The 23,626-nt window shown below is 45.0% G+C and overlaps 1 protein-coding gene across 29 annotated transcripts in view; it reads right to left on the bottom strand.

Moving 5' to 3' along the window:
- The window catches only part of PTPN3 (protein tyrosine phosphatase non-receptor type 3), a 122,430-nt gene that overhangs the window by 5,817 nt on the left and 92,987 nt on the right, over positions 1 to 23,626 (bottom strand). For all 29 annotated transcript variants that reach the window (XM_077968358.1, XM_077968353.1, XM_077968350.1 and 26 more), the window contains 5 exons: positions 23,368 to 23,524; positions 21,350 to 21,510; positions 7,598 to 7,688; positions 7,265 to 7,326; positions 5,502 to 5,648 (listed from right to left, as the gene is read on the bottom strand). In XM_077968358.1, coding sequence (XP_077824484.1) covers positions 5,502 to 5,648; positions 7,265 to 7,326; positions 7,598 to 7,688; positions 21,350 to 21,510; positions 23,368 to 23,524 — 618 coding nt within the window. The remainder of the gene's footprint in view (positions 1 to 5,501; positions 5,649 to 7,264; positions 7,327 to 7,597; positions 7,689 to 21,349; positions 21,511 to 23,367; positions 23,525 to 23,626) is intronic.

The raw sequence follows: 23,626 nt of genomic DNA, 5'->3' as shown, positions 1-23,626 counted from the left end.
CCTCCTCCATTTGTCAGCCAGATGATGTCGAAACAGTTGCTTAACCTCTCTGATTTTCCTGTTTTCCACCAGAAAGATGGAGATGGCTCCTGCCTCAATGCTGGTGAGGCGGCTGGCATGGGTGTGCAGAGCTTAGCCGCTGTGGGGGGCAGGCCAGGGGTGGCCATTACTTCTGCTGCTGTCATGGGTTATATACCAGCTTGAGTAAGAGTGATGAGGTTCCACAAAAACCCAGATTAAGGGACTCCCAAATCGAGATGAATACCTTTCTCACTGGAGAAGTGTCTCCGAAGCCCCTGAAGGCTTTCTTAGGTGATGCCCTAAAGAGGTGATATCCCACACAGCAGACAAGGAACCCAGGGCTACTCGGGATTAAGTGACTTGCCCAAGGCCATGGGGCTGCAGTGATGCAGGCCAGCACTCTTCCTATGGCACCCCAGTGTCTTTCAATATGGCTGTGCTATCCCCACAGATGGGCTGATCCCACCACCCTCCCCAATTTCTATCCCCGCTTCTAAAACCTGCAGCTTGTCCTATAAGCCATCTTAGCACCTGCCTCTGGCTTCTAAGCAAACTTCAGGGCTAGGCTGTCCATCCCATCATAGATCCTTTTGTCATTTAGATCCTAACTTATTAAACAAGCATTTTCCCCCAAGCCTGTATGTGGTTATAGCAACTTAAGTAAGAATTACATTTGTTCATGGTGGAAAAGTGGTATAACCAAAAGACATGTGCAATTTGTTGGGAAACAGCCTCTCTATTCTTACTTTCAAATGTCACACTGAATACTTGAAATTAAAGTATGCCATCAGAAAGCTGGAGTTAAGAATTTACTTGGAAACCTTAAACATGGGTAATTTCGGCTAGTAGCCATTTTGTGACTTTGCTTAGACATGAGGGGTTAAGGGCTGTGGGGCCCAAGGCAGAGTTGACAGACACAAGTTCTCTCTCACATCCTCATCTGCACAGGAAGGATAAATCCCTGCCCTGTAGGCTCCCAATGGTCCTGCCCACAAGATAACTGCAGGGAAGATATTCTCTGACGAGATCAACCTATGCAAGGCAGAACTACGAATATCTGTACTGCCAGAGAGGTTTCCCTTATTCCACAGTGAATCTGACCAGTACTAGACTCTCTCTTTACCTCTGACCAAATACAGATTGCAGCTCAATTTGGATCTGAAAAAATTGGGGGTGCAGTGGAAAGAACAAGTCTATGGAAATCCTGAGTTTCAACCTTGGTTAATAAATTCTACTAAACATATTTGGTTAGTGATCTCGGGCAAATTACTTAACTTTTTTGGGCCTCAGTCTCCACATTAATGCTGCTGCAATGAGGGGTGATGATGCTGAAGCCTCATATCTTCAGAACTGTAGATGCTAAGCACTGAATGGTGCCTTTCATGAATATGGCTTTACCTTGGCTTCAAAACAACCCTATGAGGTAGGTACTATGATTGTCTCTGTTTTGCAGATGAGTAAACTGAGGCTCAGAGAATGAATCAATGTGTGCCAGATCACACAGAGAGAACTGGGGCAGAGCTAGAATGACACAACAGGCCTGTGAGCCCTTAGCCAGGCTGATAATACTCTGGAATGACAAGAAAATGCACCTTCCTAGGGCTGTGGTTAAATTAAACAGTAACATATGCAAAGCTGAGCGTATGTAGGGAGGGAAGAAGCACTTCTTGAGAAGCATCAATGGACAACGAAGGTCACTGAAGCTGGGAGGCCGGCAACATGCTGCTGGCAACGAGACCCTGGGCAGATGCTGCCAGAAGAACTCAGAATGCTCCGACCTCAGGGATTCGCAGGCCTGAGTGGGGCCTGTTTCTCATTTTCCAGGCCCCAAGTGTGGTTTCCAGAAGAGGCTTCCAGAAGGGAAAGGTGACCAGGGAGATGGCTTCTGAAAGGATGTGTCTTTCTAGACCAGAGGGAGCAAGCCGCAAGCTGGGTGGAAGACAAGCCATATGCCTGCTGTAAGTCCTGCTCTACTAAACGCATGATATGGGTGAGCACAAATGGGACATCCTGAAAATTTCAGCTCTCAGAGAAAGGGACAAACCTGCTCACTTGGAGTGACCAGCTCCTAATCCAGAAGAACTGCTGGGTGGTGATGAGGATGAGATAGGAACTTAGGGATAAAGGGCTCGGGTCATCTGGTCATCCAAGGGTATGTAACAGGAGAGGAAGGAAATATGCATCCTGGATTTCAGAAGAACAGGTTTCTAAAGATGGATAACATGCCAAAGGAGGAGACCGAGCACTATCTCAGGAAGATGGACCAGATAGGGTTTAAAGGGAGTCATGGGTCAAATTTAGAAGGCCTCATGGTGAAAAGTTTGCTTTCTTGCTCACTTAGTCAATAGACATCGCTGGGGATGCAGAGATGAATTAGACACGATGTGGCACCGTCCTCAAGGTGCTCTCGAATCGGTGTGGGGGGAATGTGGTGAAAAGGAAAGAAAGAGGGAAGTCAGAGACACAGGTGGCTCACAGAGGAGGAGGCAATGTCCCGGAGAGAGGGGATGGAGATCTCAGTATTTTTTTTTTTTTTTTTTTTGAGATGGAGTCTTGCTGTGTCGCCTGGGCTGGAGTGCAGTGGCCAGATCTCAGCTCACTGCAAGCTCTGCCTCCCGGGTTTATGCCATTCTCCTGCCTCAGCCTCCCGAGTAGCTGGGACTACAGGCGCCCGCCACCTCGCCCGGCTAGTTTTTTGTATTTTTAGTAGAGACGGGGTTTCACCGTGTTAGCCAGGATGGTCTCGATCTCCTGACCTCGTGATCCACCCGTCTCGGCCTCCCAAAGTGCTGGGATTACAGGCTTGAGCCACCGCGCCCGGCCGAGATCTCAGTATTGAAGCACGAGGCTCTTCACAGGTTGGCAAGGCAAGGATAGATCATTCAGGCAGAAGGAATGGGACACGTATGGTCAAGAGGTAAAGAGGCACGTGGTGTACCCAGGGAACGACAGACAGTACAATACACTTGCACAGAAGGTACAAGTCAGTCTCAAGGTGAGACTTTACTTAGTGCACCTGAGGAGCCACCAGAGGGTCTGAGCAGGGAAATGGAAGGACCAGGCAACCCTCTGGAAAGGTATCGCGGAAAGCCGTGCCAATGGATGGACCAGACAGGGGCTGGGGGAGCCTCTAGGCCAGGAAGCCACTAAGGAGGCTGCTGCTGCTGCTCCTGGAAGAAAAATGCAAAAGCTCTGAGAGAAGGTGGGGGTTTGGGGAACAGAGGGGAGACTGGCGGTGGCAGACCACGGTGAGTGGATGTGGGAAGTGAAGAGAAGGGAGGGGTAAGACCGATTCCAGGTTCCTGGCTCGGGTGACTGGGCAGATGGATGCCTCTGGCCAGGATGGTGAGCTCAGGGCGTGGACCACCTGGGTGCAGGTGCATGGCTGACAGCTTCAGCTTCAGGCACCTTGTATGTGAGGACACTTAGGTAGATGTGTCCTATCAACGAATGAGCAGATGGGTCTGGGTTCAGGAGGTGGAAGGAATCAGTGCCTAGATCCATTTGCTGAACCAACCATGGGGCCTGATGAAACCTGACTCAGAGATCAGTCCTCTGTCGAAGAGCCTCGTTGCCTAAGTGCACATTTTATCAAACAGTGTGTTTAACAGATAACAAGAGCAAGGAGGTTTATAGAGCTTTGTGCTGCCTCAAACCTCTTCCTATCACCTCACATGATCCTCATGGCAACCCAGGGTTCCCTAATGTTGCCCAGAGCAGCAAACCTATCTGCCTCTGGCCCTGTGAGACAAGGGGGCCAGGATCCGGACTCACTATGCCATGTGGAGCACCCACTACGGGAGGGGCAGCCAGCCCAGGGTAGCTCATTCTTAATTCTCAAAACAATCCCAGGAGACAGGCATTACCACCACCTTTCTAGTGACGAGGAAACTGAGGCTTAGAGCCCTGTGTAAGGTTAAACAGTGGAAAGTGGTGGTGCTGAACTCAAACACCTCCCCTGACCTCAATGCCCCTGCCTCTGACAGCCAGTGGGCCAGGAAGAGTACCTGTATTATTCACATATAGTTGTAAAAAATGATATTTCTCTCCAAAAGAAACATCTCTGATGGAAAGTGAGGGAGAATAACTTATTCAATTGCAATGTTTCTAAGAAGAAACCCATGAGCCTTAAGGGAGAGCACAAAGAAAAACATTTTGGGTAGGAATTTTAAAAGGGAGAAATCAAGTATCTCGTGAGGGAGTATCCCATTGACTGCTGGGGATATGAGGCTTCAAAGGAGGCTCTCTCTGCACTTGCAGACCTGAGAGCAGTACAGCGAGGTTGGTGAGTGGGGGTGGACTCCAGCCAGCTGCACACCTGCTGGGAGTCCCACTCTACTAAATGCATGGTATGGGAGAAAACAAATGGGAGATGCTGAAAGTTTCATCTCTCAGAGAAAGGTGCAAAGCTGCTGCCTGGAGTGATGGACTCCTAATCTGGAAGAACTGGTGGGTGGAGACGCGGGCGGGTTAGGGTCTTCAGGATAAAGGGCTGAGGTCATCCTGTCATCCAAGAGTTTGCAACAGGAGAGAGAGGAAACATGCACCCTGGATTTCAGAAGAACAGGTTTCTACCAATGGATAAACAGGGGAGGTTAAGTTCCAGGGCCAGAGATAGCGAAGGGAATGCTAGACCTCAGAGGAGATGGGAATCTCTAATGCAGGAAACTGACAAAGCAGCTGGAATGGCTTCAGTGAGAAAGAAAGGGCTGGGAAACAAACCCTCTAGGTCACAAGCGAGACCGCAGATGAGCTCAGGTGTAGAGTGGACATCAACAAAAGAGAAGGGCTGCCAGCAGCACAGAGCTGGCAGGCAGCAGCCATAGGAGTGGCTGGAGGAAGCTGAGGCCTCCTGGATCACAGAAAGGGCCTTTTCTCCCAAGCTGGAAGAAGCAGAACGAGGGAAAGAAGGGGGCTGCTATCCAGTGCAACCAACCTTTAGTGTTGTCATCAGCCCTAAGACAACAGACCATTCCTGGGGGCACTCCCTTTTCTCTGAGGAGAAGAATGACTTCCTGCTGAAAAGGCAGAGTCAACTTTACAGGGAAAAGAGAAGTGCAGACAGACAAGACAGGGACAGTGCCAAGCTGCCCGAATGGATTCTATGGAAAATGGCACAGTGATGCAATTTCCCCTTTTTACAAAGGCCACTGTTAACCTGGCACACACATTGCTCTTTCAGGACCAGCGCTTGTGCTGAATGGGCAAGGCCCGTCACGGCAGGGGATCTGGGGCACATGAAGTAAGGCTAGGAGAAGTGCCTTCTGGCCTGTTGTAATGGATCCAAGCTGGGAATGGGGAAGAGGAGGGCTGAGCTTCCTGTCACTAGGGGTGTCTATTGGTTGCTCTGTAGAGGAGACTTAGGGTCACATACGGGCTGGACCAGGAGACAGTGAAGACCCTTCCCAGGGCTGAGATTCATGTTCCACAGAGCAGGATGTGACACTGCACACAGCTGAATTGGATATCAAGCTACTTACCCGCCCTCGCTCTGTGAGAGTCGTCAACATGACGATGAGTGACAACTTCTGATCCCAGACGACCTGCCAAAACTGTGCACAGGTATGCGGCAGGGGACCCTGAGCGGCGATGTACTTGTTCACAAGGTTAGCAGCAGGAATTTCCATCTGGCAAGAAATTGGTAAAGTATTAGAATCTGTTGCTGCCTCAGGGTGCACAGGGAACTGGATTTTAAACTCTTCTACTTGCTAACTGACATCGCACCAGAAAAATATCTCTTTATCAATTCACAGCAAATAAGGAAAATCAAACAAGTTATTTCTCATGCTTCTTGAAAAATATCTGACAAACACCAGCATCAGATCTTTAAGATAAAAGTGTGTGGTATTCAGTAGGCAAAAATCAGAAATCTATCTGTGACATGGCAGAAGAGTTTAAATGACTTTCATTGCTCTATCCTAAATATAATCCATATTGGCTATCTGCATTTTCAGTCGTATGTACCAATCCTACCCCTAAGTCTTTCCCTATGTAGGGTTTTCTATCAAAATCTATTTACATTTATTTAAAGCATACACCTTACAGGTTTACACCGCCAATTCTTGTTGCACTTGGCTTTCTGCATGGCTTCAAATGCTTGGAAGTTGGTCAATCTTGACATTAAATGTTGAAATGTTTTGAAATGAATGTTTCAGGTAGAAATATTCCTGCTCCATTTTCCTTTCTGCCCTCTGGACTGAGTCCTTCTGACGAAAAACACTCAGAACCTGCTGAGCTCTGAGCTGGCACTGGGCTTCACTCACTCTCAGGTGAGCAAGGTAAAGGCAGGCTTCTAATTCACAGTTTGGCTGGTGCTTGGGTAAATGGCTTCCTCAGTCCTGGGATTACACAAAAAGACTGGGCTTTGTGGTGTTGCTGCTCCTAACGTTTCTGATGCTCTGCTTTTAAGAATGAATCCCATAGATGAATCCCATAGATGCTTTGGAACAGGTGGAATCACTGATGAGACCAATTTTTATTAGGGCATTTCTTGACACTTTGCTATAACTTGAGAACTTAATCTGAGAAATCGTCTGTCTATTTAGGAGTTGGCAGACCACGTATTGCCTGAAGGCCAAATCTGTCTGCCACCTTGCAAGCTAAGAGCGGCTTTTAATCCTTTTAAGTGGTTACATTTCAAATGCAAAGATCACATACTACTATCTGGTTGGCTACAGAAAGTCTGACCCCAGGTTCAGATAGAAGAAATGGAAGTCTAGAGAGGCCAAGTAAGTTGCCCAAGATGCATTTTTAGAGAGAAAATAAGTGCTTTTTCCATAATACGTGAAACGTTCCACTTTTTCTTTTTGGCTTATATGTACAGAGGAGGTTTTCCTCTTTTTCTTTTTTTTTTAAGGCAGGATGACACTTATTACATGGAGAGAAACAGACAGTCACAAACACATCATAGACAGTCACAAACATACCACTAGCAAAAACAAACACCTGAATGGAAGCAGCTCAGTACAGGGGCATGTGGACTATTGAATTGGAAACACAGAACAAGTCTGGTCCCATCTTCTGTTAGCTTTGTGACTTTTCGAATGATTTTAACTCTCCGAACCTTAGTTTTCTCCTCTGTAAAATGAGACTATTCTGCCTTCCCTCCCGTGGCTGTTGTGGTGCTGAAATGCAGTGGTGAACGGGAAAGCACTGTGTCAACTGCAAAGCCCCACACAGGCCCTCATCATCGTTGTGACAGTGGTGAGTGTGCTCTTTAGCATCATCCAGATTCCTAACTTACGTTCACGTAACTTGCATTAATATAATCTTCATTTCCCTGCAATAATACCCGGGTGGTGTCATCTGCGGGGAAGAGAAAAATTGACCGATTATTCCGGGCATTATTTTTATCATACCAAGTAAACCAGAGTTCAGTTCCCAGCCCCATCTGCAGCTCTGCCTCATTAGCATAAACACTATTCCCCAACTGTTCAGAGTCTGAAATGGCTGCAATAAAGACGGTGGTGTTTACAGACACACTGAAAATCGTTCCAGAATACCAGACAATCTGTTTTAAAAAGGGAAACATTATCTCAGTGTAGGGGGGAAGGAGGCATTCATGCCGGATACTCACAAGGCAGCACATCTTTATATCGGTTTTTGTCCAAATTTTGAGGCAGCTTTGCAAACGTGATGGCCAAACCTGGCTTTTTTCTGTAGAGTTGCTATGTGAGAAATAGAGAAAAAAGAAAGCATTGCAAAAATCAGATGAAGAAAGTGTGAAAACATACTTTATCATTCACAGTACCAAAATCTTAACATTTTAAAGTGATTATGTGTTATATACTAAAAGAAAATCTTCCCAATAAGAAATTCTACAGTTTCATGAGAAACTGACTAAACTCTTTAATAATATTTGTTTTTAATTTGAAAAAAATGCCATAGGAAGGGTCTGGGTCTCAGGTAATGGAGAATGGTAAGTGAAACCTTGTATTTATGACAACTATTTGACAAGAGCTAAAAGCAAATAGATGGGGAGAAAAAGAATTCTGACTCAAAATTAAATGGAAATCATCTAAGTTAGTCTAGAATCATTTCCCTCCAGTTCAGTGTAGTGAATCACACCCTTCCTTTAAGAACGAGAGCATTTCATTAATCATTTCAGAAGTCTATTTCCACAGGAAAAACATTTATCCCAATATATAGTAAACTTCATTTACAGAGGTACTTCTCTACACATGTAATCACAACCAAAAATCTCAAACAACACAATCTTTGCATATCTAAACTCATGTATTAGACATGTTCGTATGGTACCTGATGTGATTTTCACAACAGCCCTGTAAGAAGTATTAACTATATTCTTATTTTGCAAGTTCAACGTTTGTTTGAGATCACGAACTGGAAGAACTCAGATCTGACTCCAAGGCTTATCTTTTCTTTTCTATATGACTGTTTTTCCTTTTAATCCCTTTTCACCAGTGGTTTTTATTAACTCTATGGGAATTTAAAAACACAGTTTTTTCAGTGTTGGAAGTGATTTTTATTTTTATTTTTTTGCGGAAAATTTGGGAAATTCACACTAATATAAAGAAATCTGAGATGAGCTTTTCATATATTTTCTCCGGCTTATTTTCTCTGTGCCTACATGCACACAAATGAACAGAAGCATATATATGTAAACACATAATACATTTATATACTATGTTTTAAAAGCAAAAAATGAGACTGAACAACACATTGGCACTTTTGTTTTCTCTTCCTGAGGCAGGGTCTCTCTCTGTTGCCCAGGCTGGAGTGCAGTGATGTGATCTCGGCTCACTGTAACATCCACCTCCCAGGTTCAAGCGATTCTCATGCCTCAGCCTTCCAAGTAGCTGGGACTACAGGTGTGCATCACTAGGCCTGGCTAATTTTTGTATTTTTAGTAGAGACAGGGTTTCCTCATGTTGGCCAGGCTGGTCTCAAACTCCTGACCTCAAGTGATCTGCCCACCTGGGCCTCCCAAAGTGCTGGGATTACAGACATGAGTCACCGCACCTGGCTATATTGGCACTTCTTATGCTATGTTCTAGCCAACCTAAGTGTTCTATAAGAAGATAGTAAGTATTCCTCAGAAAAAGTTTCAAAGTCAAGACATTTGGAAAATATTTTATTTTTTATGAATCTCTAACAAGACAAGTTCTGCAATGCATAATGCATACATTTGTTAAATTCTGATCAGCTAAACATATCTCAAGCTAATTTGGCCATGGAAAATCTCAGCCTCTAATGGAGTATTCTGGGAAATAACTATCCTAATTTTCAAGCTGCTTTCTCCTACTTATTATATAGTATCTATTTCCCCATGTCATTAAATATTTTTTACACATATGATTTTTAATGGCTCAATAATTTAATCTATCTATCTATCTATCTATCTATCTATCTATCTATCTATCTATCTATCTATCTTTTTATTTTTTTGAGACGGAGTCTCGCTCTGTCACCCAGGCTGTAGTGCAGTGGCATGCTCTTGGCTCACTGCAAACTCCACCTCCCAGGTTCACGCCATTCTCCTGCCTCAGCCTCCCGAGAAGCTGGGACTACAGGTGCCCGCCACCATGTCTGGCTAATTTTTTGTATTTTTAGTAGAGACAGGGTTTCACTGTGTTAGCCAGGATGGTCTTGCTCTCCTGACCTCGTAATCTGCCTGCCTCGGCCTCCCAAAGTGCTGGGATTATAGGCGTGAGCCACTGTGCCTGGCCGTTCACTATAATTTATTTTAACTTTTATCCCACTTTTTCACTAGGCTATTTTGAAATTTTTTTTACTCAAACTTCTAAGAAGAGAATTACTATACCAAATAATATTTTTAAGGGTTGTTTTGGCTTTTGTTGTTTTGAGATGGAGCTTCACTCTTCTACCCAGGCTGCAGTGAAGTGGCGGGATCTTGGCTCACTGCAACTACCACCCCGCTGGGGTTCAAGTGATTCTCCTGCCTCAGCCTCCCGAGTAGCTGGGATTATAGGCGTCCACCACCACACTCGGTTAATTTTTGTATTTTTAGTAGAGACAGGGTTTCGTCATGTTGGCCAGGCTGGTCTCGAACTCCTGACCTCAGGTGATCCACCCAACTCAGCCTCTGAAAGTGCTAGGATTTTTGAGTTTTGATACATATAACCAAGTTGCCCTACAGGGATGTATGACAAATTCACCAAATTGTGGCCAACATCCTTAATAAAGATGTGTTTGCAGTCTGAATAGGGAGGGTAAAAAGGATTTCTCCCTCTATATTTTTGCAAATTGTATTGTTTTGTAAACTGGCTTCTGTGTTTTTTCTCTTACTAAATAAACAAATTAAACAGAATTCCCCAGAAGATAATTAACATGGAGAGTCTGGGTCATAATAACGGTGCCATATCTTATACATTTGCCAAATGTCTAGAATTTCCAAACACTCCAAGAGCTCAGTTACTCACCACCTTTACAGTTTTAGTTCATAACCATCAGGCAGCTGAACAACTTCTTAAACAACTGCAGTCTCTAATAAACTCTGTGAGTTCATTTTAGGAATAAACTAATGATTTATTAGAGGTTTTGGGTTGACTGGCAGAAGGCGGGCAGCTAAGTTAAATTTACCTACACGGCATTTTAGTTCTAATTGATTAAGTGAATATAATAAACAATTAAGTGAATATACAATTAAGTGAACATAGTAAAGCTAACCTGGTGGGAAAAAGATTTTTTTTTTTTTCCAAACAACAAAAGTGTAAATAAAATCAACTTGAGGTGGTCTAGCAGAAAAGCACAGCTACAGAAAAAGGCTTTAATTACTATAAGGACTTTAAATGTATCTCAGCAGTAATGATCTGCTGATAAATTTGTAAAGTACTAAGATAAATCGTACTAAGATAAATCATATATTAAAAAGTGTTAGGGCAGTGTTTACATTTTCTTTTTCTTTCTTTTTTTTTTTTTTTGAGACATGTTGCCCAGGCTAGGCTGCGGTGGTGCGATCTCAGCTCACTACAACCTCTCCCTCCAAGGCTCAAGTGGTTTTCATGCCTCAGTCTCCCGAGTAGTTGGGACTACAGGCACATGCTAATTTTTGTATTTTTAGTAGAGACATGGTCTCACCATGTTGGGCAGGCTAGTCTCAAACTCCTGACCTCAAGTGATCCACCTGCCTCGGCCTCCCTAAGCAATGGGATTACAGGCGTGAGCCACCATGCCCGACCAGGCAGTGCTTAAAAATTTTTAAATGTGTACGCTCTGGGCTTTATCCAACAGAAATACATAAAGATACATGTCACAGAAGTTTATCTGCAGCAAAATATTTATTCTCAGAAAACCAGACGCAGCCTGGATATTCCCCAAAGGTAAAGAAATGTTGACTTAAATGATAGTAGATTCTTACCAGATAATTCTGTGCAAGTAAAAAGAATATGACAGACCAAAAGTACAGATTTACAAGGATATCTACTCATATACTTTTAAGTGAAAAATACAAGGTATTGAATAATTTATACAATGAATGATGATCATATAATAGCAACACACACAGTGCATATTAATATGTAAAGACACAATCTTGTGTGTGTATGCATGTGTATACGATATATCTGCATGAGCACTGTAACAAGTATGGAAGGATACAAACAAAATTGTCGTTTGTAAATTACAACAAAGAGGAAGAAACTGAAGGGGATAGGCGTCAGGAGACTATTTTACTTTGGTTATTTCTGAATTATCGCAGTAAGAATTGTTATTTTTAAATGCAAATGACTAAAGTGAGAAAAAGAAATACAACAGAAGAAATCTATTTAAAAAATTAAAAAGCAAAAAACTTTTAGAGAATTTTGGACAAATCAAAGTTAAGGTTGTTTTGGCCTTTGGAAAGTTTGACAACAACTCATATTTATGTTTGCAAAGGCCAACACTGAATAGGACTGAAGCAACCTAGTAGAAACAGGATTTAAACACTTGGTTTCTTAAGTGTTAAGAGTTGGTTTTCGGCTGGGCACAGTGGCTCATGCCTGTAATCCCAGTACTTTGGGAGGCTGAGGTGGGCGGATAGTTTAAGCTCAGGAGTTCGAGACTAGCCTGTGTAACATGGTGAAACTCCATCTCTACTAAAAATATAAAAATTATCCAGGTGTGGTGGCGCACACCTGTAGTCACAGCTACTTGGGAGGCTGAGGTGGGAGGACTGCTTGAGCCCGGGAGGTGGAGGTTGCAGTGAGCCAAGATTCTGCCACTGCACTCCATCCTGGGCGACAGAGGAAGACCCTGTCTGTGTGTGTCTGTCTCTGTCTCTCTCTACGTATAAACATATATATACACACATATATATACGCACATATATATACACACATATATATACGCACATATATATACACACATATATATACGCACATATATATACACACATATATATACACACATATATATACGCACACACACACATATATATTTATATATTTCTAATCTTTATTTTTTTCAAGTTCCTACTTTTTAATTTTTTAATTTTTATTTTTTGAGACAGAATCTCACTCTGTTACCCAGGCTAGAGTGCAGTCAGTGGTGTGATCCCGGCTCACTACAACCTCCACCTCCTGGGTTCAAGCAATTCTCCTGCCTCAGCCTCCCGAGTACCTGGGATCTGTACACAGGTGTGCGCCACCATGCCCAGGTAATTTTAGTATTTTTAGTAGAGACGGGTTTTTGCCATGTTGCCCAGGCTGGTCTTGAACTCCTGTGCTCAAGCAAGCCACCGGTCTCGGCCTCCCAAAGTGCTGGGATGACAGCTGTGAGCCACTGTGCCCGGCCTCAAGTTCCTAAAATTTATCGACTCTTCTCCAGGCCCTGTGGGCTGCTTGGCAGCCTGGTTATGAAACACTGCTCTGAGAAGGCGGAGGGACAGAGTGGAAAGTGATAGTAAATACATATGTCTTTCTGGAAGGGTCAGGGATGAAACGGAATGAGTTAAGGCTTTGTGATACTGGCCAGAGTATGAGATGTGGCTTTTAAGAAAACCTTCATTCTTCTTTCATTTTCTAATTCATTGGAAAAACAACAATTTGCTTTGGTTATTCCTGGGCTGAAGGAGTGTGAGGCAGATAACAGCTCCTGGCTGTAGATCCCTTAGATTCTGTCCTAGAATGGGAGCCACCAGGAGGCTGAGAGGCAGGGTCACAGGGATAAAGAATGACAAAACCACAGAACTTTATGAAAAATTATTAATTTTTATATCCTAAAATGCTTTGTTCTCATTCTATCAGAGTCTAGTTATAAGAAGCTCTGAAACTAAAGGTAAATTATAAAAAGATTGGCTAAGAGGGGTTGCTAAGGAACAACTGTATTGAAATTATAGTATCAATATCACCAGCTCTGGCCTCCAAAGACAAAAAATTTGAATGGTGGGAGCAGATGCTCTCCAGTGTGGTAGGGGTGCGATGGATGGTTTTTTTTTGGCTTAAATATTTCTTCTTAGAACAAGTCACCTACTATAATATTAGAGAAGGCATCAAGTGACTCTAATCTCACTCAACTAAAGGCGTGCAGCCTAGTCACATCCCTCAGATGAGAGCTTCACACACACCCAAGGCTCTAACCAGAGGGTGCCAGCAAGGCCCTGCACAGTGGAAGCAAGCACTCCGTCAACTCTATGAACAGAAAAAGGGGAATTCCTGAAGGCTGAGAACCCAAGAAGGGGGAAGAAAAATGGAAAAGGACAGGAAAAAAAAGGGAGCCGGGAATCAAGGAAACCATGGGTAAGGAGACAGCAAAGGGCAGAAGCAGATTGCCTTTCATGCCCTCCACAAAAACCCAGAGCCGACTCCTAGGAACCAAGTTTCAAAACGGCTGTTTGCTGTATCGGCCACTATGGCATTATCTTTATGGAGGCAGGAATCTCATTTGTTCACTGCCATAAACCCCAGGCCAGCATTGTGCCTGGCACATAGTAGGTGCTCAATCAAAATTTGTAGTGTGAAAGAATAATGGGATCTGCTGCTTTCAAAAATGAGTGCCAACCACGTGAATAAAGCATGCCAAGAAAATTTCAAAGCAATTTCAGCTTTCTTAGACACAGTGCCCTATAACTAAGCTGAGGGTAACTCATTTTTTACAAAAGGCCCACCCCAAGAGGTTGTTTTCCTAGTACCACTTGGTAGACAAATTAACAGTTCACTACTCACGGGCAGCTCATCCACACTGGGACATCCCTTTCCTTTGTATCTGACCCAGCCAGAGGGCAAGAGAAACCATCCAGCGGGGTCTTGGGGCCTCTACCTACCTTCCCAGAAAGGTTTGCTGGATTGAAATCGTTGCTAGTAATTTTGGGACCTTCCATAGTCCCCCTTTCCATGCACAGTCCCAGCTGCAGATTCTACTGCTGGCAAACCTAGCAAGTATTCTTGCAGGGCCCCTTTCAGATAGATACACAACAATAAGTTATGGCAGCACTTCCTTTAGGTGGGTTGCTGGCACTTGAAATGTAAAAGCTGCCCACATGGTCATTCCAAAGCCCCCAGTTTGCTCTGTGTATCCCAGACACATCATACTGATGATGTTTTCTTTCCTTAAAAAACAAAAAACAAAAAACAAAAACTATTTGGAAAACTGTTTTTAAAAATGCAATCTTTTGGGTCGGGCATGGTGGCTCATGCCTGTAATCCCAGCACTTTGGGGGGCCAAGATGGGCAGATCCCTTAAGACCAGGGATCTAGACTAACTTGGCCAACATGGTGAAACCCCATCTCTACTTAAAATACAAAAATTAGCTGGGCATGGTGGTGCAGGCCTGAATTCCTAGCTACTCAGGAAGCTGAGGCACGAGAATCACTTGAATGTGGGAGGCAGAGGCTGCAGTGAGCCAAGATCACACACCACTGCCCTCCTGCCTAGGCCACAGAATGAGACTTGGTCTAAAGGGTTCTAATCTTGAAGATATAATTGCTCTCATTAATTTCTACAGGCGTCAATTTAAACCTCTCATAAAGTTTTCAGCTACCTCTGCCCTTCCAAATGCACCTTTTATAATTATCACAGGAGCCAGTGAGTCACTTGTTTTGACATTAATGGCTATCTTCTATAATGGGCAATGTAGGAGTGAGGAAAGTAGAAATAGGGGTCAGAAGAAAAAAGATGGTTTCTGGTTTTGGTGAAGATGGTAGATGCTGAAGTGGAGGGGCCGGGTATCTGAGTTTGAACATGACCTTTGGTGGTCTCTTGTAGCCACTGCTGTAATCCATCAACTGGGGGATGCAGGCATTCTCTTGTGGTGTTCCTCATTTTCGAGGTCTTAACTAACCGTGGGCAAGGAGGCAGGGAAGCCGTGAGTCACCTGGTCACCAGATAAAAATGGACAATGGGATCCTTTGTTGCTGGGAAGCTGGTTCTCAAATAAAGGACAGGTTAGCATCATCACTTAGATTTTATCCAGGAAAGTCTATACCAAATGCAGATCCTGTCCTTTGCTTAAATGAGCACTTCAACTCAGGGAACATGTAGATTAAGCTGCAAGTTTTTCTTGGGAACAAACAAAAACAAGAGCTTCCTGGAAGTGGTAATTCTGGGGTCAGTGGTAACCTCAATTCTGCTCCTTTACATAAGAGAAAGAGGAACACCCTATCTTGGCTACACAAAGAGTATTTATGCAGTTTGGGGCCAATAAAAAATTCCACCAAACTGCTCCCATTGATGTAGCTCATACAGTGTGGCTACCAAAGGGAATGGCTAAAGTTGGAGGACGGGGTGAGGGCAGGGTACACTCAGCAATGGCGAGTTGCTACCAATAAGTTCAACTTTTATTTTTTGAGACAGGGTCTTGCTCTGTTGCAGCCCAGGCTGGAGTGCGGTGGGATGACCATGGCTCAATGTAGCCTCAACCTCCCAGGCTCCAGCAATCCTCCCGCCTCAGCCTCCCAACATGTTGGTATTACAGGCATGAGCAACTATGCCTAGCCTAGATATTTAACATATATGCTAATCGTGGCTCTGACTAGTTGTGTGCCACTGGATAAGTCCCTCAGCCTCCCTGATTCTCATTTTCTCCATCTATAAAAGGGTGATCCTAACCATGCTGGCCATATCGACTTCACAGAACTGTTGTGAGAGTCAACAGAGACAACATATGTGCACCACACTTGGTAGGCTCCAAAGTGCTATAGAAATGCTAATTATTAAGTGTGATTTTATGACAGCTGGGACCAAATGCTTTCTGGAACACACTTGTGATTGTTTACTGAAAGCCACAGGAGGGACTGGGGAATTCCCTTCATGAAAAAAAAAAAAAAAAAAAAAAGAAAATGCTCCAAAGTAAGCGCTGATAGAAACCAGCTCTCGCAGAAGGGATTTAAGGCTACCCCAGGGCAGGTCTTTGGTGTCATGGAGTGCGTGGTTTGGACACCTGCGGTGGGCCCTGTTGGGGAACAGCCCCTTCCTCTTCCTACTCCTGCCCAGTGTATGCCCCCATCGGCCAGGATGCCCACCTGCCAACCACACTGGAGGAGGTAGAGAATCAGAACACTAGGACTAGACGACCCAGACCTCCAAACCCAGCGCAACACAGTTAATTTTTTTTTTTTTTTTGAGCTCTGTTACCCCGGCTGGAGTGCATTGGTGCCAACATATCTCACTGCACCCTCAACTTCCCAGGCTCAAGTGATCCTCTCACCTCAGCCTCCCGAGTAGCTGGGACCACAGGTGTGTTCCAACATGGCTGGCTAATTTTTTTATATTTAGTCTCAAACTCCTGGCCTCAAGTGATCCCCCTGTTTTGGCCTCCCAAAGTGCTGGGATTAGAGGCATGAGCCCCCATGTCCGGCCAGTGACCACCTTTTATGCAGACTTCGGGCATGTTCTACAGACTCTTGGAGCCTCCCTTTATTTATAAATAATAATAGTTGTTACTTTTTATGGCACTTTGACCACATACCAGATAACACATTAAGTATTTATCTCATCTAATTATTAAACGAACTCACAAGATACCCAATTTATAGATGGAGAAACAGAGGCCACAGAGGTTAGGGGACATGCCTAAGGCCACATAGGAAGTGAGGGTAGAGTCAGGATTTAAAATCTGTCTGGTTCCGTGTAGGGAGACAGTCTCTTGGAGATATATACATATATATATGTGTATATATGTGTATATATATATATTTTTGTTTTGAGACAGAGTCTTGCTCTGTCGCCCAGGCTGGAGCGCAGTGACGCAATCTCGGCTCACTGTAAGCTCTGCCTCCCGGGATCACGCCATTCTCCTGCCTCAACCTCCTGAGTAGCTGGGACTACAGGCGCCTGCCACCATGCCTGGCTAATTTTCTTTTGTATTTTTAGCAGAGACGGGGTTTCACCGTGTTAGCCAGGATGGTCTTGATATCCTGACTTCGTGATCTGCCCGACTCGGCCACTTAGAGTGCTGGGATTACAGGCGTGAGCCACAGCGTTTGGCCAGCAGCCTCTCAGATATTTTCTAGCTCAGATGTTTTATTATTCTAAAAAACAACTCACATATCAATAGCATTTAGTAGTTTTCAAAGGTTAGAGTGGCTAAGAACCAGCTCTTGAGTTGGCCTGCCTGGGTTCCAATCAGCCTTTGACATTTACTGTGAGACCTTGAAGAGGTCACTTAATCTGTCCAAGACTGTGCTCCCTCATGCCTACAACTGGGATAATGACAGCATCTATACAGGGCTCTTGTGAGAACTACCTAAGGTGATACCCTTTAAAGTCCGTGGCACATGGTAAGTGCTCATGAAAGCTTTCCTATTAGTTTCCCATTTTATCTGGTTTCCTTTTCTATGCCTCTCCTCTGGCTGCTCTGTAAGAAACCTTTCTCGCACCTGTAACAGTGGTTTTCACATGACGGTCTGTCTAGTCTAGGGTGCCCTGGGGGCCAGTGAGGGAAGATTGAAGGGGCTGGGCTGAGGACCCCACTGGCTCCATCGCAGGTCACAGAGCAGACCTGCTTTCATCTGTTCTGTATTTTGGAATTCTGCAAATGATTTGATTAAAAAGAGGGTTTCCTACTTGAATTTCCTACTTGAGGAAGTGTATAGACAAAAATTAAGGACACGTGTACACACTAAAACGCAACCCTAAAATGCATACATTCTTCGTTTCTTACGCTGTCATCCAACTCCACCCTCCAAAGACAAGGCCTCAGATGCACAGCGGGGGGCCAGTGGTTCCGGTTGGGTCTCTCCTCTGGAACAGCGTGTGCATCAAAACAGGTGCTGATCTTGTCAAAAGTACCAGTATCTGGGTCTCATCCTGGTGCGGCCGATCCACTAGCTTTGGGCGGGGCCTTGATTTAATAAACTCCCCAGATGATCTCCGTACAAGTGGTCGGAGGGTCACCCTTTCAGAAACACAGGTTGGTGACAGAGTGGGTATTTATCTCTAATGCCTTTGAAAACTTTTCAAAAAGTTGAACACTTTTCAAGGGAAATCACTGCGGGATTCCCATATGTAAAACACACCTCGAACTGGAGCCACCTGCGCGAAGGAGGCTTCGCGGAACACCGGAAACACCAGCCTTTGGGTTTTCCTCAATGAGAGCCCACAGCGCCTCCTTGTGGACTATCTGATAAACTGGAACCAGTTCTCGCGGTGCTGAAGGACAGTCGTCACCTGGATGCATCGTCCAGGACCTGCACTTGTCAACCCAGGTGGGCTTGTCTCTTTATGCTACCTGATACCCCCATGAGCTTTGTCTGCATTTGGGCTGAGATTTTCCTGCAATACGCTCCCTCCCCGCAACACTTAATCCTATCCACTCCTTTATTAATCCCACATCTCACTCCAGGGATCTCCTGGAGTCCTCTGACCTCCAGTTGCTGCAGAACATACATTATGTATAACAACATCTTACCCTGTCTTGGTCTTCAGCTGTTTCTGGGACACATTTCTCCTCAAATACACTAAAATTAGACTGTCAACTCCTTGGGGCCAGAAACACCCCTCTCCTTCCCTCATCAGGTTCCTGATCCAGGGGAAATACCCAAGACACATTCACTAAATCAATGAACAAATGACTTTGCACCACCTTTCTTGTACTCTCTAATACCAAAAAATCGATATGCACTGTGACTGGCTTTTAAGTTTTTCCTTGTTTCAATTTTGGAGTGTGTAAAAATATGAACGAGCTTTACTGCTCAAAATGTGAACTATTTTGAAAGGCAAAGCAGAGAAGATAACCTCTATATTTCCTTCTTCTTCTTCTTTTTTTTTTTGAGATGGAGTCTTGCTCTGTCGCCCAGGCTGATCTTGGCTTACTGCAACCTCCACTTCCCGGGTTCAAGCGATTCCCCTGCCTTAGCCTCCCAAGTAGCTAGGATTACAGGTGCCCGCCACCACGCATGGCTAATTTTTGTATTTTTAGTAGAGACCGGGTTTCACCATGCTGGCCAAGCTGGTCTTGAACTCCTGACCTCAGGTGATCCACTCGCCTCGGCCTCCCAAAGTGCTGGGATTACAGGCGTGAGCCAATGTGCCCAGCCTACATTTTCTTCTTTTTAACCAAAAGTGTGAACAGCCTCCTGTAGGCCACTGAAAAATAGGGCTATTTCCCTTTGTAGAATACTCAGTAATATATCTATTAGTTTTACCCAAGTAATTATATTGTTACTACCCTTTTATCCAGACTTCATTTCCATAAGGTACATAATTTTTGTTTTATACTGTGTCAAGATGATTAATAAAAAATGTTAAATGGCTGGTTGTGGTGGCTCATGCCTGTAATCGTAGCACTTTGGGGGGCCAAGGCAGGTGGCTTGCTTCAGCCCAGGAGTTTGAGACCAGTCTGGGCAACATGGCAAAACTGCATCTCTACAAAAGAATAATACAAAACAAATTAGCGAGGAGTGGTGGTGCATACCTATAGTCCCAGCTGCTCGGGAGGCTGAGGTAGGAGGATCACTTGAGCCTGGGAGGTGGAGGCTACAGTGAGCCAAGATGGCACCACTGCACTCCAACCTGGGTGACAGAGACCCTGTCTCTAAATAAAGAAATACATTAATTAATTCCCTGCTGATTGTTTTGGGGGGGAAGTCAGTCACTTTTACTTTCTGGCTTGTGGATTTTTGCTTTCTACGCTGTTCAATACACATTGCTTTAATTTATTTTCACATGCATCATAAAATCAACCTTTCACTCACAGCTCTCTGCTTTGCATTCCTTCGTTTTCAGCATTCCTATTACTCAAGCCTTCCTGAATTACTCTGCAGTCACACACATTTCACAAATGTCCGGGTTTTGCTTCTTTTTCCTTTATGTGGTTTTCTAATAAATAATGCATTGTTGATTTGTGTTCTTGAGTCCCATGTGAGACTCTCTTCCTGAATTTATGAACCCAGACTGTTGTTATTTCTAATGATGATCTATTTTCTTTTGTTGACCTATTTTATGCTTTTTGGTATTCTTTTATTACAGGAATTACTCTGTTTTCTTCTACTTTCAAATAAATTTGGGAGATGGGCTGGGTGTGGTGGCTCACGCCTGTAACTTCAGCATTTTGGAAGGCCGAGGCGGGAGGACTCCTTGGGTCCAGGAGTTCACGACCGGCCTGGGCAACATAGTGAGACCCTACCTCTATTTTAAACAACAACAACAACAACATATTTAAAAAATAAAAATAAGAAAATAAATTTGGAAGATGAACACATTCTATTTTAATTCTGTTAGTAATCAGTAAAACTGGCTTAAAAGCTGAGTCTCCTTTGGTTCCCTTTTGTTTTATAAAAAATGTCTGTGTGTACCTTTGTCAACAGCCTGAATCCTAGGGATCACAGGTTCCCCTGGGAAAGACAGGCGTTTGAGTTTGGTTTCTTGTGTTTATAGGGTTCTGGGCAAACTGGGAGGGCAAGACACTGTGCCCTCATGGGATGACACTAATTGCTCCAAATTCCAGTGCACGGCTGGGGGTGGTCAGAGAGCTGGCTCCTTCACCCACCCTGGGCTGCTCACCCACAACTGTCTCTCCACTGCCTTCTACTGCTGGGAGTTTTGAGCTTTTGTGTTGGCAGCTAAATACGCTCAGAGTCCCTCCTCCTCAGTTTCTGGCATGTTTCTCCATGACTACCAAATGTTACTAGAATAAGAGGGTGAGACAGAGTTCAGCGAGGGTGGCCATCCTGATCCCTGCTTGCTGCTCCGAGCCTGAGGTGGTGCTGCCTGCTGTGCTCTGTTATCCATGACAAGCACAGGCCTCGCCCTGTCAGTCCTCACAGAGACTCAGTTGACTGTTTTTGGTTTGTGAAACACACAATCATCTCGGCCGAGGAAATGAGGGCTTGTGTCTCTGCCTCATTTCCTCTGCTGCTCAGAGGCAGGGACAGCCTCACAGGCGACACGGCAGTGGCCCAGGCCTTGGGATTCAGCCTCCAGAGGGTCTTACCTCAAACTGGATCAGCACCGTCCCGCTTTCGAGGCCCTTCTTTAGTTGTGCCATGGACCCCTCCAAAGTGTCCCCACCCTCTGGACACATGGGGAAAATGGCCTCGGGGAAAAGCTGGTTCAGTTCATCTTCAGACTTGAAGTCAGCGAATGAGCGGACAGCTGTAATGTACAAGACAGGGCATCTGACTTGTGCAGCAGCACCCGGGTTTATCAGTTTTCCTCAAACAAATCACACCTATGACACCTGAATGCAGATGGTTGAAAACATCTTATTAAATGATTAAGCTACACGGTAATCATTTGCACCAAAGATACTACTTGTAGGTGAATGATTCAATATGTGTTAATTACATAAAATGACATGCTAGTTCCTGGTTAGTTTTAAATAATGGTGTTTAGCACCCAGAGGTTTTTGTCAAAGGTAAAGGAAAGGGAAAGAATGTTTTTTTAAAAAGCATATTGTCTCTGCTTGCTCTTTCTGACCTGGTTATTCTTCTACCCATCCTGACTCCCCTTTCTTTCTCAGGTTTTTTCATTTACTTCCCAAAACTGGGCATTTCCCCAGGCATGAGGGTGAGGTCAAAGGCTTTCCCTGTGACACCATCATTCCTGAGAGCGCAATCCCTAACTCAGGGCCATTTCTATGTGGGAGGCTCCTACGTAAATACTGTAGTCCTAGCATCTCTTCTGTGCTTCAGCCCTACCTCTTTAGTGCACATTCTCCCTTCATGTTAAATTCTATACAGGTGAAAGCAAAGCTAGGACCCCCCCACCTCCCACCTTGCACAGGTGGGGATCCGGAGAGATCCAATAAGGCCTCACGGAGGAGGTAGGGTCAGAGCTGGTCCTAGTGGCTCTGGCCTGAGAGTTGTAGTGGGAGCAGAGCCGAGGCAGGAGCGCAGCAGTGTGGGGTGTGAGCCACATGTGCTAGGAAGGCAGAGACACAGGGCCAGGGCTTTGCAGCTACAACCTTCATTTACTTTCAGTATTTTACAGTTGTGCAGGGTGTTCAAGGAACTTGATGTATTATTTTATAACAACAACTATAAAGACAACATTGTGATGCTCAGTAGGGGCTGTCCTTCAAACCTCTGCTCCCATCAGGCAGCAATGCAGGTACTTTCCAGTCTAAGTGCCATTGATTGATTGATTGATTGCTTGATTGAGATGGAGTCTCGCTCTGTCACCCAGGCTGGAGTGCAGTGGCACGATCTTAGCGCACTGTAACCTCCACTTCCTGGATTCAAGTGATTCTCCTGCCTCAGTCTCCTGAGTAGCTGGGACTATACCCACACGGCACCACACCTGGCTATTGTATTTTTGGTAGAGATGGGGTTTCACCATGTTGGTCAAGTTGGTCTCGAACTCCTGACCTTGGGTGATACAACCGCCTCGGCCTTCTAAAGTGCTGGGATTACAGGTGTGAGCCACTGTGCCCAGCCCCAAGTGTCATTTAATCTTCACAACAACCCTGTGAAGTCGGGACCACTCCTGTCCTCCTCCACACCTGAGCCAGCTGAACCACAGAATGGTTATGTAATTTCTGCAAGGTCCCTAGCCCGCAGAGGCAGAGTGAGGAATCACCTGAGACAGTCAGGCCCTGCTCTCCTCACTGCCTCCCCGACAAAATCAAACATGCATGAATAAAATATCACCCGATCATTTGGGAAGGGGCTGAAAATGCAAATGTCTGCAGGGTCGTGCCGCTTAGGGACTGCGTGACGTGGGCTGCGTTGGGCCTGGGAGGAATTGGGAGCCAGGGGCTCATGTCCTGTATAAAGAGGGTGGGTGGGCGCTGCCTCCCTCCAGAAGACTGGCCACATGGGGACAGGCTCATGTGGGCAGATCTTCACATTTTTCAAGTGAGAAGCCAAACATTGGGTTATTACCTGAAGATTCTTGATTTTCAAATGTTGGCTACAAACTCAACATTTTCAAGAGCAGATAAAGGGCTGGAGCGGGCGTGGCTTTGCTAGGGCAGTGTCCCTATGGCTCCGCCCCCCAGGTGGCCATTACCTCTCCTCCTGATCACCAGGGCCAGCTCCCGTGAGTGGGACTCCCGGCTGGCTTTGATGAACATCACCACTTGGTCATGGGTGTGTTCTGAGATGTCCCGGCCATTGATTAACACGATTTGATCCCCTTCGTTCAGCTTAGGAATGCAGGTGTCCGCCTGGGTGGAGGGGAAAAGCAAGTTTCTCCTGTTACCATAACACAGTCCTCGGGGGAAGAACGCTGACTTGCTCTGCTCCCAGACACCTGAGACCACGATCAA

The sequence above is a fragment of the Macaca mulatta genome, chromosome 15 (genome assembly GCF_049350105.2).
Source record: "Macaca mulatta isolate MMU2019108-1 chromosome 15, T2T-MMU8v2.0, whole genome shotgun sequence".
Lineage (NCBI taxonomy): Eukaryota > Metazoa > Chordata > Mammalia > Primates > Cercopithecidae > Macaca > Macaca mulatta.
Note: the sequence above shows the minus strand (reverse complement) of the source record. Positions and strands in the feature narration are given on the sequence as shown.